The following is an 18,113-nucleotide window of genomic DNA, read 5'->3' as shown; positions in this document are numbered from 1 at the left end:
AGCATTAGCGAGGTGTGATTTGAATTAAAGTCAACACTGTCATCACAGCAGTGCTGTTTAATCAACATAAAAATGGATAGTTGGATAATAACCATTAAATGGGGCGAATTGTGTATTAGGTTTTGATACACAGAATAAAAATCACACTAAATTTCAAAATTTCTTTTTTGTATCAAATGTGTTACGGGGTTAAAATGACCACCAGGTTATAATCTGCTCACAATAACCAGCCATTAATTCAAAATTAAGATTCAAAGTTGGTATCCAGAAATTTTGTACAGCACTGTGACTTGTGACGGGTAGGCAAGCACACGCACAAGTATGTGAAACATGCTGATTGCAATGGACACAGTCTTTAATCAGCTGTTGAAGCAGGACGAAAAGAATGCCCCTCTATACCTTAGCATAAGGATATAGTGTTCTTCTACTCTCTTCTCCAAACATTCACAGACTTCAGAAAACACATAGACCCTTACAGGTACCATGACTGGTTTGACTCTCTTGTAGGATGAGTGAACTGTGGAGAAATTCATCTCGTGCATATTTAGATTTGCCTATGACGCACTACCCTCGTAATTCTGCAGAGTAAAACCGCTAGTGGTGGGAGAGAATGATTTAGTTCTAGGAATTTCAGGAATCTATGTTTACATTGCCCCAAAAAATAGGTAATATTGAGATGTTATATTAATAGTTACACATGCAATAATGCATCTGTGGTTTATTAATTACCAACAAGTGTACATTTGTTTTTGAAAATTATGCATCACTACTACAGACATTATTGGTTTATTGGCTTTTCATGCACATATGTAGGGGCCATACTGTTAATATTTCATTTTAATTTAGTACTGTACACCACTTCATACCTTGGCCCTTAGGTTACACATTTTACTAGCACATGTCTACTTTACAGTTTTTTTTTAAACCTATATTATCTATTTATTTCTTAACATCATCATACATATATATATAGCTTGTGCAATTCCAGCAGAGGTAACTGAAACAGAGCATGGATTCATTGGCATTTTTACCCACATAATGCACCATTCTTGTTCCATTTGAACGGGCCAATGGCATCGCAATGGTAGACAAGGTCTAACAGTACTGCTGTGTTTGACAGTTTAATGCACCTACGTGCAGTGGGCTTGTGTTGAAAAAAAAAAAAGATACACTCTCCTGCTCTGGGACCGACATAGAACTGTAGTGACTCGTGAATTACAAGTGCCCTGTTCAGTTCCATAAGGAAGTAAAATAAATATATACTGCTCTCTCTAAAAACACCACATGAAGTACTAACAGAAGGACCCTGTAAACGAAATATCTCTGGATGGCAGGAGGCATTCGGTGGAAAAAATTCTATGAGCAGGTTAGGACTGTAGTGAAAGTCTGAAAACATTTATCACCAATGAGTCTTTCTATTCATATTCCATGGTGGGTTTTAAGTTTAACTCATGATGAATGCAAATAGCTACCTGTAAGATAAAGTGTAAAGGGGTGACCACACAGTTAAGGACTGCATACATATTAGTCACTAACCTCCTCTCATCCTCTCAAGAAGTGCAACAAACATTTGGTTGCCTGTGTGTGAGATAATAGAAAAGAACTTGGACTGACAACTGCTTGAAGGAACACAGCCTCCTTGCACACATTTGTGAAGAAGCTCATGTATTTCCTTTGAGGTTTGGGCTTTCTCTTCCTCAAGACTGGCAATGAGGAGGATGCTTGAACTTTTCAAGAATTTGGCCTTTATAATGAAAAGAGCTCTTGAGTACATTGAAATGTCCACTGGTCCCTTGAGGCTTAAATTGAAACTGTGCATGTCTTCAATGTCAATCACTTGGTAAAGTCTACTGTTTGGTTGTCAATTTCATAATGAAGTATTGTAACAGATATTACTAAAAAGAATCCTGGTTTTAAAAGGATTTGACATATAAATCTTTATTCTCCCTATCAAAACTTGGTAAAAAGCCACTTGTCCTGTTAAATCTGTTAAATGGACTTGGTGGATGCAAGATTTTTTGAGCAAGTATTTGCTCATTCAGCAAAAAAGGATTGTCTTGAAATTATGTTTTTCGCATGTGGTTTAGGCACAAATGTTCAGGAAATCACAAATTTAGTCTTTAGTGCATGACTTAAACCAACCATCTATTTAAATTGCATCAAATTTAACATTAGGGAAAAGCATATAAAATATCAGATTCCTTTGGATTTAAATTCATGGCTTGACCATGAAAGACAGTTGAAGTTAGAAAAGGCTGGACAAAGCAGTCATACAGCGACACAGTGGGGACCCGTTTGAAGTTTGCTCCAAGTAGTTCAGTTACACTTTTCAGTCAAGATCCAAGCCAGAATAGGAGACCCTGTCCCTCCCATTTTAAACTTTCCAGGGTTTGAATGGGAACTTGTGCTTTTGCAGTGCCCCAACCAGAGCTTGAAATGTATTGATGAGGTGATGGAAAAGAAGTGTCCATTAGGCAAGGAAGATTTTTGGTATGGGCGTCATGAAGACACACCCTTAGTAACACTGTAGGTTCTACTGCCTCATTCAAAACACTTTAAATAAAAACAGTACTGATGTAACTGATTTTGTAATCTTAAATGGAAAATGGTTAGGAATGATATAGATGTATGCTAACATTTAGAATAAGATTACAAAAATTCCAATGAATGAGCCATTCTGTTTTGTGATATTTATTATATGACATTTGCTCACAGCAAAATCTTTAATATTAAAATAAAAATAGTATTTAAATACTCAGTTTAATTCTAGTGAGATGTGCATTTATGGTGTATATGTTAAACTTATATGCATACATTATTATTGTATACATATAGTGCTGTATATACATTGTATGTTGTTTACTGATTTTCATAGAGTCATGTTGTAATCTTACAGTCTTATTTTTATGTTTCTGAATCCTAGCAAATTATTGAGAGAAACCACTAAATTGTTTCTTTAAATGCAGCCAGAATATGGTGATTAACAACAAGCCTATAAATGAAGTGGCAGATTCTGGGCAGTTAAAATGTAACTGGATAAATTTCTTGGTACAGGACTAGAGGTATGAGACACTGGACCTCAACATTTCCACTCCTCGTGAAATACAATGACATGCATTTTGATTGCATCTAAAGTTGTACTTTTCTGTCTAATGTTTGTGAATAATTGCTCAGATGGTCCAAGCTGATTAAATAATGCTGTGGTTAGGCCCCTCCTGAAGGCCATGGTTAATTCTATTCAGGGCAATGACTACTTTTTTTTTTTTAAATGTCTCCATTTACACATGTATTTGTTTAGCACAAGCAAAGCTGCTTTTGTCAAAAGAACATCTATATTCCTACAGTGGTTTCCCTGTTCTAATGTAGGCAACAATGTCAAATGCTTCTACATTAACTTGTGACACAACCAAGAGAAAACAAATTTGATACTCTAGTCATCTATTAGTCATTCATAAAATGTATTTCAACATTAATACACTATAATCAGCATTAACAATATGCTTGTACTAATTGGTTTTATTTTAATAAAAGAAGAAATAACTTAATAATTACAATTTGAACAATTTGGATCACATGATATGTGAATGGTTTGTTAATGTTAACTAATTAAAGTTCTTGCACCAAATTTAACAGAGGTTGGTAGGACAAAAGATGTAAATAAGATCTTATAGACCGTCAATTAAGAAATTGCAAAACATCCTTGTAAACGTAAGAGCCATCACGCGGATATAAATGGATGCGCGCAATCACGCGTGCGCGTTGCGCACAAGTCGCGGACCATTACATCATTTAATCCAACACATAATCTATTCCAAAATAAAGTAAAACTGCCTTTGCACCCTCCCCTTAGAGGCTCCTGACAACTTGTCTGGTTTCTTCTTTCAGCCGGCTCTTTCTGCTCCGCGCTCTAAGGAGACACACGGCTCTCCAAACGCAGCGCTGTCTGTTTGCTCAGCGAGAACCGGGGGAAAGATAAAAAGCTGCTGGAGATTCAAAGAGGATTATAGTTCTGGTGCTGCATCAACAGGAGAGGCTTCGCAACAAACAGGTAGATTTCAGTTTACAGCTTTTTCTTCTTAGCATTCTAGATTTAGGTCTGTCTGGGTTGCATATACTATATATAGTAAATTAACTACAACACTATATATTATACTATATACTATATATTATATATATTGCAGTTAATTTGTTGTTGACCCACGGTCTTAAAATGACACTTTAAGTTTGAATTCACTCCACAGTGATGATATAACACCTACAGTGTTCATTTGTCTTCACTTTGGGTATTAACACAACACTGGGAATTAAATGCCACAGTGTAATATGATATACTTTATATGTAGAAAGCAAGTTTTTAAAAGTAATTAAAATCGTATATATTTCATTTAGTTTACAATTATATATACACAAGTGGATATATTTTCTTTTATTATTTTTATTCACTTGCTTTCTACAGATATATGCAAAAACGGCATTAATATGGCTGATAATGATAAGAACACTAGAATGAAGTTTAAAAGACATCCATCAGGATTGATAAAAAAGAAGAAATTTGTGCTTTTAACAGGTGTATATGAGGTATGATTATGAACTGTAACTGCATAAACCATGTAACTTCTACATATTAATCAATTATCATATGTATTGTATTTATTAATTATCATACTTCTACATATTTATCAATTTTCTGAATGAAAAATCACAAACTTTATGAATGTAAGAAAAAGAATGATGCAGCTTTGTTCATTTTCATAATCTTTAGGCAATTTCTTTGCAAAAGTCACGGTGTTATATTGAATTGATCATATATTAATTACACCTTCAAAGAAGAAATAAGAGACATAATTATGATATTTCAATTTCTACACATCTATATTTCCCTTACAATCAAAATGATTAGGCAGGTTATAGGCCCTGCATTCTACCGCCACTTAGAGACATTCAGACTTTAAAGAGTTGAAAGAGCCAGATTCTCATATGCTTCAGCTGCACCAACAATACCATCTGTCATACGACTATCTGAATAATCTTCAGCTTTTTCGAAGGACACTTTTTCTTTTTGAAAAGCATTTGGAATGTTACATGGTGATGAGACTTGAAAGGTCATGTCATACTGTGAGTGAGAAAGTAACATTATTTTCTGCAAGAATATGCTATACATAGAAACAAGTGCCAGAATATTCCTTGCATCTTTAAGTGTTGTTTCAATATAACTACTCGACTACAATGCCTTAAACAGTGAAGGCTTTACAAGGCACAAAGTATGTTGCCATATATTATCTACAAAAATATTTCCCATAGAAATGTGCTAATGATACCGTTTTATCAGTCAGTTCTCAAAAGCTCAGTCTCTAATTATAGCCTAGAATTCTTTTACAGTGCCACAAAAAACATTTGGTGTATTTTCAAAATGACAGATTGTTTAATATGCTGCATATCAGCTGAGGTTGCTTTGCTTTTTTTACACTACTAGCCAAAGAGTATATTTTTACTAAAACAAAAAATATATTACTTCCTGTTGAGTCACAGAGATCATATTATTAATTTCTATAACAACATAAATTTTAAGTTGTTGCTTAGTTTGAGGTGAGGCAGGAGTAGCAGGGAGGTAGACAGGAGTAAAACGGAGTAGGAATAATGTGATCAAACTGATTTTTTGCTTTCTCAGCTATGAAGACACTCTTATCTTCTTTGATTATGACTATTCTTTGTGTAGGAAAAAATACTGGACATAAACCTTCTATCATTTTTAAATATTGGCCAATACTGACATACATGAACTAACCCTAAATCTGAAGTTTTCCTTGTGTGTCACATATTTTCCAAATGCTCATTTGAAGAATAATGTAGTAACAGTAGGCTTTTTCTTTATTCATTCATTGCTGGCATCTGGTCATAAATTGCCTGATGCTGGTGATGGGCCACAGAAAAGTACCATACAGCATCTTAGGATCTGTACTTTTACAACTCTTTCATTAAAACCACTTACAGGTGAAGTGAATAACATTGAATATGTCAGATAAATGTCATCCACCAAGTGGTGGGATATATTAGGCAGTTGATTGGAGTTGATTTTTGAAAGTAGGAAAACTGAACAAGACCAGGAATCTGAACAACTTTGACAAGGGCCTAATTGTAATGGCTAGACGAGTGGGTGTCAACCACTGAAAGTGCCTACAATGGGCTTTTAAGCTTTAGAACTAGACCAACGAGCAATGAAAGAACTTGGCCTGGTCTAATAAATCACATATTCCCTTACATCATGTTGATGGCCCAGTGCATGTGTGTAGCTATCCAAGGTAAGAGATGGCACCAGGATGCATTATGGGAAGAAGGCAAACTGGTGGTGGGAGAGTGATGCTCTAAGAAATTTCCTACTGGGAAACCTTGAAAAAAAATCATGCGGATGTTACTTTGATCTATGTCATCTACCTAAATATTGTGGCAGACTAAGAACACCCCTTCATGGCAACAGTATAAGTTTAGGATAATGCGCCCTGCAACACTGCAAAGCTTGCTCAGGAATGGTTTGAACATGACAAAGAGTGCAGGGTGTTGACTGGAGGAGTGTGAAATGTGCTGGACAAACAAGTACGAACCACTGAAGGCCCCAATTTGCAACCTACAGGACTTAAAGTAACTGCTGCGAGATACTACAGCACACCCTCAGAGCTCTTGAGGAGTCCATGTCTCAATTGATCAGAGCTGTCTTGGTGGCATCGGGACCTAAACAATAAAAATAGGTGTGGTTTTAATGTTATGGCTGATTGGTTTATCGTGCATCAACACGTTGGCATATATATTGAATTCAGTTGGTAGGCTAGTGTAAGAGATTGGATGATGGAAGAACCGAATTGGTTAAAAGTGCGGCTTCACATTTTGAAGCAAGCTGAGGACACTGTCAAATGCACTAAATGCAGAAAATAAATTTGTTATAAAGGAGGTTGAACCACGACTATGCCAAGACATTTATGTCAGTATGACATAAACCACCAATAATGTAGAATGTTTGATGTTTTGTGGGCTCTAAGCCACTGTGCAAAAGATCCTTCTTCTAGCTAGTGCTAACACCTAAATAACTAGTGCTAACACTTCACTAGCTAGTGCTTTCACCTCTGTAGAACATCTGTTGCCTAGTCATGAGATTTCATTGTCTGTGGCAATGAAGGGAGTACTGTCAAGGGAGAAATAAGAGGGGTGACAGAGCAGTCATGATTTGATGTGAAAGGGAAATATCTCTTTATAGTTGTCACCACGATTTAGGTAAGCATGTTAAAGTAGTTTAGTACGTTTTGGTAGGTAAGTTGAAAATGAACATGAGAAAAATAATCAAGAGGCAATTTGTACAGTACTGTATACAGTGTTATGTTTAATCTATATTTGATGACTAAGGTGCTAAACCACAAATACACTCCTTATCCGCTATCCTCTAACAAACGTCCAAATTATTATCATAGCTGAAAGATCATTCATTCTCCCAGAAAAGGGTGATATGTAAATTTTTCAATATTTTTCATACATACATATATATCTAAAGTTCTTTTAGATATGCTAACAATTGTACACATGTCCACATGTCCAAACACAAAGGTGTTTATATAAATAAATCACTTTCTCTTAAAAAAAAATTGGCCTCCATTTTCTTCTGTTTTATTTGAAATCAAAACTGGTAACTGTTAAGAGACAGAAACAACTGAATCCATTCCAACATTATAAAAATTCTAATGACTCACATCCCTAGTTTGCACTGAGTGAATACTTGAATTATTACAAAGACTTCTTGTTTTAGGCAATTTTAGGAAATGAAAGCTAAGTAAAAGGTATTTTGGTTCTATTTCTAGTAGATATCCTGATATTGAAAACATTGGCATAATAGTTTATCTAACTTCCAGGTGAGCCATGACATCACTGTTGTTACTGTGTTTCTGTCTTCGGGTAATCTCAGCAAAATGGATCACAACAGACTATTTGTATACAGGTGAGTAATTTTCGTTGTTGCATTTTGGGCTTATCCTTTCATGAATCCTCACAGATTCTTTTACCTTTTAACTTTCTGTAACTTATCAAACAAATGAATATCGAATGTGTTCTGTTATTATAGCAAAGCTTTTTTTAGTAGTGTGTGCATGTATAGTGTTATAGCTCTGCAGTTTGGTAATGACAGTTTTGTTGCCTTGTTTTCCAGAACCTGAAAGGACTCTGAGTGTTAGTATCCCCATTGGCCCTTCTATCCAAACCTTAATGGGAGATACATTGGTTCTGCCCTGCTATTTCAGGGATGGCACAGTGCCGGACCCAGGTGCTCCCACCATAGCCCCTTTGTCCCATCGTATCAAATGGAGCATCATCACTCAAAAGAAGACCACAGACATTTTGGTGGCCACTGAGGGTATAGTGTCAGTGAATAAGAACTTCATAGACAGGGTTCAAATGGTGGGTTACCCCACCAGCACTACTGATGCCACCATTAAAATCACACAGCTTCTTTCAAATGAATCTGGAGAGTATCGCTGTGAAGTCATCCATGGAATTGTAGACAGCTTCGATTCTGTTAATGTCCAGGTGCAAGGTAATGCTACTTCATGATGTTTTTTCAATGGCTGTAATGACATGGGTGGTGATACCGTTAATTATTAGTGTGAACACATCTAAAATTCTGAAATTAGAATGTATATTTTTGTCTAGGCATTGTTTTCCATTACCGTGCCATTACTTCACGCTACACCCTGACATTTGAGAAGGCACATGCAGCTTGTATTCAGAATAGTGCTGTGATTGCCACACCAATGCAGCTACAGGCAGCATATGATTCAGGGTACCACCAGTGTGATGCAGGCTGGCTTTCGGACCAGACTGTAAGGTCAGTTGAGACTAAACAAAAAAAATTGGTTGCATGTATTTTGGTGCTCATCATTCCTCTACATTTCTCTATATAATGTTACAATTTTTTTTGTTGATGAAAGGTATCCTATCCATGACCCCCGAGAGGCCTGCTATGGTGACAAATATGAATTCCCAGGAGTTAGAACGTATGGAGTAAGGGATGTAAACGAGACCTATGATGTGTATTGCTTTGCTGAGAAGATGTCAGGTACACAAATGCACACTGCAGGCAATTTCTGTTGTTTAAATTGACTGTTCACATATTAATTTAATCCCATGTTATGTTACAGGGAGGGTGTTCTATACAACATGCCCTACAAAGTTCACCTTTGCTGAAGCTCAGGCTGCATGTACTAAGCTGGGTGCTAAATTAGCCACAACTGGCCAGCTCTACCTGGCCTGGAAAGCTGGTATGGATGAATGTAATGCAGGTTGGCTGGCAGACGGTAGTGTCCGCTATCCCATCAACTTTGCCCGTCCCCAGTGTGGAGGAGGTCTGCTGGGAGTGCGCACTGTGTACCGCTTCATTAATCAGACAGGCTACCCTCTACCAGAATCAAGATATGATGCTATCTGTTACACAGGTAAACACATTGGGTTTCATTTTCAATAAACATAGCAAATAATACTACATTTAATGGATGTGTTTCCCACTAACAATGAAGTGAATAACAAATTGGTCAGATTAACCACAGCCAATTTAATTTAGTGATAAAATATGCTTTTGCTTTTGTCTTCTTTAGATGAGGAAGAGGAGGGCTCAGCCATCCCCAACATCTTCCCAGATATACAGACTACGTCAAGTGAGGTACTAAGTGTGAATTTGGTGACAGTTGATCCACCAGTGTTTATCACACAGACTTCCACTGAGAATGAACTAATTGGGGAGATTGAAACCCACAAACCCCCCACCACAACTTCTGACTTCCTGTATGTGGAGCAGAATGTCACACAGCTGCCTCTGTCTTCACCACCCAGTGTCACTGACGACTTTGTAAACATGGTGACTGCACAGCCTGACCTTGGGGAGATTCCTGATGAAAATGCAACTGCACCTGTTATATCCCTGACTGGTAAAAAATACTTTACCAGTAATCTAGTGTACTAGTAGTGGCATTTATTTATCATTTCATTAGCGAGTAATAATATTATAATCAATTACATTTTTGAAAAAGCTACTATATCTCTTTTTATTAATTGTCTCTTCCATCCAGGTGTCGTCTTCCACTTCAGACTAGGTCACAGACGCTATGCTTTTACCTTTAGTGAGGCTCAGCTAGCCTGTCAGGACATCGGTGCCGTGATTGCTAGTCCTCAGCAGTTACAGGCTGCCTATGAAGCTGGTTATCACCATTGTGATGCAGGCTGGCTGACTGACCAGACTGTCAGGTAATTTTTTTTTGGTGTTAGCTTACTATGGTGCTTTTAATTTATGACATGCATTTGTATTACAATGAAGCTAAACAGAAACAGAAAACAAAGTCATGTTGTGAATAAATTATTTCTCTTGCTCAAAATAAAGGTATCCTATCACATCTGCACGAGAGAAATGTGCTGGTGATTTGGAATATTTGCCGGGTGTGAGGTCTTATGGTGTACGACCTGATAATGAGCTCTATGATGTATACTGCTACATGGACAAACCAAGAGGTATGATGGTTCAAACTTCATTGAGTTTTTTCTGAAATTTCAAGTAACTTCAAGCATAACAATATAAACCAAAAAAAAAAAATCTAATAAAATAAACAGTCACACTTATTATTTTCCTCCAGGGAATGTCTTTCATGTGAGTTCATTTGAGGGTTTGACATATGATGAAGCAACGGCTTATTGCCAGGCCCAGAATTCCTCCTTGGCCTCCACAGCTGATCTGTATGTGGCCTGGAAGCAAGGCTTTGATAAGTGTCGCCCTGGCTGGCTCATCGACCGCAGCGTCCGCTATCCAATTAATAACCCCAGGCCTCAGTGTGGAGGAGGGAAACCTGGAGTCCATACAGTTTTTAAGTTTCCTAACCAGACTGAATATCCTGATGTGCACTCCAAATTTGATGCCTACTGCTTGGATGGTATTAGCATTTAAACTTAGAATTTTTTAATTGTCTATTGTTACAAAGCTTATAGATAAATATTACCTATTTTTTTATTACACAGGTGATTTCCAATTATATTTTAATGAGACTGGATCGAACCTGACACTAATTGAAGAGGAAATGGTGAACCTGACTTCAAGAAATGACCTTTCTAAACCTGGTAATAGATCATTTCTGGTTGTGGAATCTAGAAAAACCATAAGCTTTTGTTATTTGGAAATAAATAATGCTAAATCTTCTATTTCCCTGTTATTATTTTTATAGTGAACCCCACTATTATTCCTCCGATTCATGTGGACCTCTCTGGTTCTGGTTCAGCGGACCTGCCATCTGGGTCCAAGGATTATTCTAGTGATGTATCAGTTAGTGGAAGTGGGGAACAGCCTAGTGGGTCATCAGGTTTAGGAGAACTTTCAGGATCAGGACTGCCTAGTGGGTCTTCAGGTTTAGCCAAAGAACTTTCAGGATCTGGTATGCCAAGTGGGTCTTCAGGTTTAGCAGCAGAACTTTCAGGATCTGGTGTGCCAATTTGGTCTTCAGGTTTAGGAGGAGAACTTTCCGGATCTGGACTGCAAAGTGGGTCTTCAGGTTTAGCAGCAGAACCTTCAGGATCTGGTGTGCCAACTTGGTCTTCAGGTTTAGGAGGAGAACTTTCAGGCTCTGGAATGCCAAGTGGGTCTTCAGGTTCAGCAGCAGAACTTTCAGGATCTGGTGTGCAAAGCTGGTCTTCAGGTTTAGGAGGAGAACTTTCCGGATCTGGACTGCCAAGTGGGTCTTCAGGTTTAGCCGGAGAACTTTCAGGATCTGATGTACCAATTTGGTCTTCAGGTTTAGGAGGAGAACTTTCAGGATTTGGACTGCCAAGTGGTTCTTCAGGTTTAGCAGCAGAACTTTCAGGATCTGGTGTGCCAAGTTGGTCTTCGGGTTTTAAAGGTGAACTTTCAGGATCTGGACTGTCAAGTTGGTCATCAGGTGTAGAAGACGTCTTTTCTGGATCTGGGCCAAGTGGAGACATGTCTGGCTCAGGCCTTAGCGGTGATGGCTTAAGCATAAGTGTGACATTCTCAGGAACTGGCTCAAAATTCTCTGGGGATGCCTCATCTTCATGGACACCTCAGGAAGCAGGGGAGGGCAGTGCAGAGATTCTCACTTTCACTCCAGGTCTGGGTTCTGGCTTCTTCAGTGGGGATGGGTCTGGATCAGGAAGTGGCTCTAGTTTTGGTTCAACAGAGAGTGGGTCTACATCAGAATTTTTCAGCATCTTGGAAGACAGAGAAAGTGGGGAACCTTCTGGCATATCTTCAGGCCTTGGTTCTAGCAGCGAGATCTCTGGATTCAGTGGTTTTCCATCAGGCTTGACTTCCTCAGGAGATGACAGTGGTGTCTCTGGGCTTAGTGGCAATGGAATAGTCTTGGTGAAAGGCCAGTGGGTCGAAATGTCTACTGTTCCAACCCTCACAGCTCAGGAGCTGGGTGGAAGTCAAATGCATTTCAGTGGATCTGGAGACCAGCAAGGGTCTGGTTTAAGTGGCTCTGGTGTGAGTGGAAGTGGTGACTTCAGCAGCACTGGAAGTGGTTCAGTATTTCCTGCCATCACCTTTTTTGAATCACACTTTTCTGATCTCACAGGCCTATCTAGCACAGAACAAGAGGCTTCTGGAATTTTGATGTATGGATCAGGGGAAGGGAGTGGTGACTTTTCTGGACACTCTGGTGTTCCATCTGGAGACACATCAGAGGCATCAGCCAGTAGGAATATTGTATCACTTGCTGATGAGAGCTTAGTGGAAGTTTCTTTCAGATCCAATCAAAACCAGGAGCTTAGAAAAGGACCAATAGAGCACAGTGGGAGGGAGAATGGAACATTTCTGAGCAGTGGGGACCAACTTTCTAATATTTCAAGTGAAAATCACCATGTCACATCATCTGCTAGTGAAGACCCAATTTATTCAATCGATGAGCCATCAGTTCTGGTTCCGTCAGGACTGTTTAGTAAGAGTGAATGGCTAAAGGAATTGTTTTCAAATCCTGCTGATTCAGCGACTCCAGCACCTATATCTGGCACCACTACCAACCCTACCTTTTTGATTCAGACCCCGGCTGTCATAGAGATCCCAGCCATGGTGAATGGTAAGTTAGCAATACTAGCAATATTAGTGTCAATTAGCAATAATAGCATAATTGTATAAGAATCCAAAGATACTAAACTCATGATCTGAAAAGCTCTATTTGCTGTAGTTTTGTACATTTAAATAAGTTTTAGTTTATATTTCCCTTATGTCTATATCTGTATCCTAGCTGCTGTGGACCCATGTAACCCAAACCCCTGTGGTGCTGCTGCGTGTTCTGTGCAGGACGGGGTTGGTGTGTGTCACTGCCCACCTGGGGTGAAAGTGGAAGATTGCCATGTTGGTGAGTCACTGGATTTAATTTGTACTAAAAACGGCAAAATTGCTCATCAGTATAATGTGGTTTGCTCTAATTAAATTTGATATGAGATATTCTATCTATTCTATTTGATGTGTGCATCTTTGTCACAAAGATCTAATTCCCCTTAACTGTTTTTGTTGTAGCGTTTTCTCTCATTAATGGAACAGTCCTCCCTCGTTCTGTCATTGTTCCCTATCAGTGTGTGTCTTCGGGTCTATTTGCTTGTGCCTGATTGTATTCCTCAAAAAGGCATCCATTTCACAGGTTGTTTGGCATGTGTAACTGATTCTACCTGATATATTTACAGGACTTCCCAGTTATCAATTCAATTAATTAATCCCATGTGCTGTTTTTATTCAGCTCTGCCTTTTCTTATGCATGGCTTAATTAGCACGTTGTTTTCATCCTGATACATGCCTGTTAACTCCTGGTACATGGCTCTACTTTTCCTTCTTCTTTATATGAATCTGGACCTTGACACGATGCAACACTTTGCAAACTATATATTGAGGCCATTCATTTGAACCACAAGGGAAACAGCTGAATATATTCAGATCATTCAAACAATGACGGGTATATTCATTTCCTCACAAACCATTTTAATTGGTGGTTCACTGATTTGAATGGATTTGATAAGCCTGTTGCATGGTTCATGGTTTCTGATTTGATCAGCGCTAGTTTTCTATCTAGGCATGACCCAGCTCATGGGTCTCTTTGTAGTCTCCAGTCTTAACTGCAGAACCTTTATTTTCAGAGGTTGATGTGTGCCATTCAAACCCTTGTGCCAATGGAGCTACGTGTGTGGAAGTACAGGATGCTTTCAAATGCTTATGCCTGCCCAGCTATGGAGGGGATCGCTGTGAGATCGGTACGAGGTTGGCTTCAGCTAATTCTACTAACAATCTCTGGAAAACAGCCAAATCTGATGCCATGAAAGACAGTCTAAGTGTTTTGATAGCACTGACTGGACTTTTGGTATAATCAGTGTGCTGGACCATGCTTACGTAAGCCATATTACTAGCATTTCATGTTTTTGCAAAATGGTAAGTGGTTGGGGGAAAACAGTAAAGGAAAATGTGCTGTAAAGGAAGAAGTTTATCACTTACTGTTCAGTATAAAAAGGCACCTTTGGGAAAGGTCTCTCAGTGTCGCTCAGTGACTCAGGCAGGTAGGGAAATAATAACACATAAGTAATAACGAAAATAATGTGCCTGTGCTGTTTATGTTTTCCATTTGGAAATAACACCAGACTTTTTTTTGGCCTCCTTGTCTAATTTATTCCTTACTACATATAGAAGTGAATAGTGAATAAACATTGTGCTAAGGGTGTGAGCTGTGAAAACGCACATTACCACTCCCTTGCAGCATTTATGGTAATGTGTGTCTTTGATTCATGTTACTGTAGATATTTCAGTAACGTTTTCTTCCTCTGCTAAATATTCAATAATTATATATCCTAGTATACTCATAATGCATTATAAATGTATTTATTAGCTGTTAGACTGCTTCCATTATAACTTATACCTGGCATTAGCATGTATACTGTAACACTTTCCAAAGCATGTGTATATGATTTCATGATATCACACTACCTAATGCATTATAATGCATTGTGTCAATTCTGTTTCCACATAGACAATTCTCTGTACTAGTACTTTTTTTTCACTTTGATCACGCTGTTCCTCTTTTTGTATTCATCATATGCTACCTTTCAAGGTATAAACATCTCCGTAATGCTCCTTAAACATGTCACTGTAAGATACTGATACCATCATATTCAGATTTATTTATTGTTCTTACTGTCAAATGCTATAAGACTTTCACCACAAGGGATAAATATCATATCAGTTTTTAGGATAAGGATTATTTTACACATAAAGCAATGTAATGAAATAGTTAGAACCTGTGTTTTAGTCCATTAAAACACTGGTGTGTGTATTATTTTTATGAACAGATGTTATAATTTATTATGTATCCTGAGATCATGACATCATAAGTTCATGCTTTAAAAAAGTTATTCATATAATTGCAGTTGCTATTAGCAGAATCAGGCTTCAAATTTAGGCACTACAAAGTATTACTTATGCTGTATGTTATCAATACTTTTATGATGCATGATGAATACTGGATTTGTAGAAAATGCTACATTTATTATATGTTCCAACAAACCCACATGTCCATCTAATAATCCTTTGTCTTCTCAGTTGAAATGTTGTGTAAGTATTTGTGTCCAACCCAGTTGTACCAGGTTAATGCATCAGGTTCTCAACTCACTGGAATAAAGTGTGACCTGATTCCCCTCGTATGTCACTGCAGACATAGAAACATGTGAGGAGGGCTGGACTAAGTTTCAGGGCAACTGTTACCTACACTTCTCTGAGCGAGCAGTGTGGGAGGAGGCTGAACAACACTGTCGAGGCCTTGGAGCTCATCTGGTCAGCATCACCAGCCAAGAAGAACAAGTATTTGTTAACTGTGAGTGACGTTTTTAAGTCAACATCATTTAAGAATGCACTTTATAGTGCCATTATAACATAGTGTTTCTTTTCTTTAGCCCATGCACATGATTACCAGTGGATTGGACTCAGTGATAAGACCTTTGAGAATGACTTCCAGTGGACAGATGGAACCCCAATGGTAAGTGTGTTCAGCTTAGTCTACTGAGGGAAAACAGCCCAGATTTATATAGAGTAATTCTTGATTACACTAAAACGGTAACATCACTTTTCAGCAATATGAGAACTGGAGGCCTAATCAGCCGGATAACTATTTCAAGTCTGGTGAGGATTGTGTGGTGATGGTCTGGCACGAATTTGGGCAGTGGAATGACGTGCCTTGCAACTATCATCTACCATTCACATGCAAAACTGGACCTGGTATGTAGTCATTAAAATATAAATAATCTAAAGACCATATATTTACTGTAGTTTAATCTGCCATTTGCTCAGTCATTCAAAAGATATTAAAATTCATTTTCCACAAGTCACATGTGGCCAGCCTCCTGAACTGCAGAATGCCAGATGGTTTGGGACTAAGAAAGAACGCTATCAGGTCAACTCAATAATCAGATATCAGTGCAATGATGGCTTCAGACAGCGCCATCTACCAGTGGTTCGCTGCATGGCAGATGGACACTGGCAAAAGCCACAGGTGGAATGCATACCCCGTAAGTAATATATTTACATATGTAGGAAAAGAGTTTTTCCTTATCGCTCCATATGTTTACATTATGTAACATACATCCTGTTGTATGCTCACTGTCTACTTTATTAGGAACATATTTAAACTAGAAACCTGCTAATTAATGATATTATCCATTTAGCCAATCATGTAGCAAAATACAGCTGAAGATTGAACAAACATTTTAGCCCATCTGCATCAAGGTTCAAAGTGTTGTGTATATTGAGATTGTTTTCCACTCACAGTAGTGGTAAAACTGTGATTATTTGGGAAATTGTAAACTCCCTGTCAGCTTGTAGCCAGCAACTGGATGGACTGGATTCCCTCATTCTGATGTTTGATGTAAACATTAACCGAAGCTCTTTACCTATATATGTATGATTTAATGCACTGTGCTGCTGCTACATGATTGGCTAACTTGATAATCATTTGTATATACTGTAAGTATTTATATTATGTTGGAATGATCCCTTTTTCATTTATATTACATTATCGCCTTTGTTATCTCATTTTTTTTAGAAATCAAAAAAAGACTACTGAAGAGATCTATTAGGCGTCGATCTGCCAAGAAAACATCGTTGAGGAAGCACCTCAAATGACTTGAGAAGAAATAGTTAAGAGATTTTTAAAAAATCATTTAAATCTTATTTTTCATGGCCTTGAATTGAGAATGCATTATGTATTAAAAAGTTTCATTTTTAAGATACCATTTCCAAACTGTATATAGTGTCAATCCCAACAAGTTGTAGTGCTTCGATTAGAACGGGAAAAAAGTAATCTATTTTGTGATTCTTTTCATCCACCTCAGCCACTTTATTTATGAAAGAAGTATTTATTCCCATACTTAGTGTAATTGGATCTCTGAACTTGCACCTTCTGAATCAGCGTGTCTCAAAGTATCAGCTGAATTTTACAGAACCTTCCAGAGGAGGATCATTCAACCAGACAGTCTGGAATTTTGTGGCAAAAGGGAACATCTAAGAACGGTGTGCAATCCTTCTTCAAAGAGGGGCAATGAAATAAGTTCCTGGGGTTTATTTTTTGCTTTGGACACAGTTATGCAGTTTGCAGGTTACAAAGAAATTACAGCATTTACTGTACACAAAATAGTACAAAAAAGATTATTGACACATTATTTTCATCTGTAGTCTATAAGAATGGATAGTGAGTTTAAAAAAAAAATGTATAGCCATAAATAAGCAGAGGTTTACATTCAACTAATTTATTTCATACATTTTATCAACAAACGTGTCATTTTTGATATTTCTGATGACAGCAATGTGAAATTAAGTGTATTTATCAATTTCGCACAATATTCTGCCTGGCAATTTGACATTGTTTGCCCATCTCCTTAGGCCTGAATGACACAGTAAAAAATGCCAAAAGCAGTGCTTGATGGCCAGATCCTGTCAAACTGTCATTTGGACAAAATGTCATTTTGGACATGAACATAGATAATTTGTGCCATATATAAATATATATATATATATATATATATATATATATATATATATATATATATATATATAT

General features: G+C 37.7%; 1 protein-coding gene across 3 annotated transcripts; it reads left to right on the top strand.

Moving 5' to 3' along the window:
- The first annotated feature begins 3,913 nt into the window (after positions 1 to 3,913).
- Positions 3,914 to 17,287, top strand: acana (aggrecan a). Of its 3 annotated transcripts, none has more exons than XM_060859291.1 (19): positions 3,914 to 4,048; positions 7,893 to 7,978; positions 8,186 to 8,569; positions 8,686 to 8,860; positions 8,964 to 9,091; positions 9,174 to 9,467; positions 9,627 to 9,956; positions 10,098 to 10,272; positions 10,406 to 10,533; positions 10,656 to 10,949; positions 11,035 to 11,133; positions 11,238 to 13,103; positions 13,272 to 13,385; positions 14,158 to 14,271; positions 15,720 to 15,878; positions 15,958 to 16,040; positions 16,135 to 16,279; positions 16,387 to 16,569; positions 17,103 to 17,287. In XM_060859291.1, exons 2-19 carry the CDS (start codon positions 7,900 to 7,902, stop codon positions 17,180 to 17,182), a joined length of 4,830 nt encoding a protein of 1,609 aa, XP_060715274.1. In that variant the 5' UTR covers positions 3,914 to 4,048; positions 7,893 to 7,899; the 3' UTR covers positions 17,183 to 17,287. The 3 variants fall into 3 exon arrangements, with proteins under 3 accessions (XP_060715274.1, XP_060715276.1, XP_060715275.1); XM_060859292.1 differs by having other exon boundaries at positions 3,925 to 4,048; positions 7,877 to 7,978; XM_060859293.1 differs by lacking the exon at positions 14,158 to 14,271.
- Positions 17,288 to 18,113: the final 826 nt, after the last annotated feature.

The sequence above is a fragment of the Tachysurus vachellii genome, chromosome 23 (assembly GCF_030014155.1).
Source record: "Tachysurus vachellii isolate PV-2020 chromosome 23, HZAU_Pvac_v1, whole genome shotgun sequence".
Taxonomy (NCBI): domain Eukaryota; kingdom Metazoa; phylum Chordata; class Actinopteri; order Siluriformes; family Bagridae; genus Tachysurus; species Tachysurus vachellii.
Note: the sequence above shows the minus strand (reverse complement) of the source record. Positions and strands in the feature narration are given on the sequence as shown.

What these genes read in the sequence shown, in the direction of transcription:
- acana (XM_060859291.1), top strand. Translation starts at nt 7,900, where the DNA reads ATGACATCACTGTTGTTACTGTGTTTCTGTCTTCGGGTAATCTCAGCA. An exon ending in TGTTAATGTCCAGGTGCAAG is followed by an intron (nt 8,570 to 8,685) that starts GTAATGCTACTT and finishes ATTTTTGTCTAG; the next exon opens with GCATTGTTTTCCATTACCGT. An exon ending in CTACATGGACAAACCAAGAG is followed by an intron (nt 10,534 to 10,655) that starts GTATGATGGTTC and finishes ATTTTCCTCCAG; the next exon opens with GGAATGTCTTTCATGTGAGT.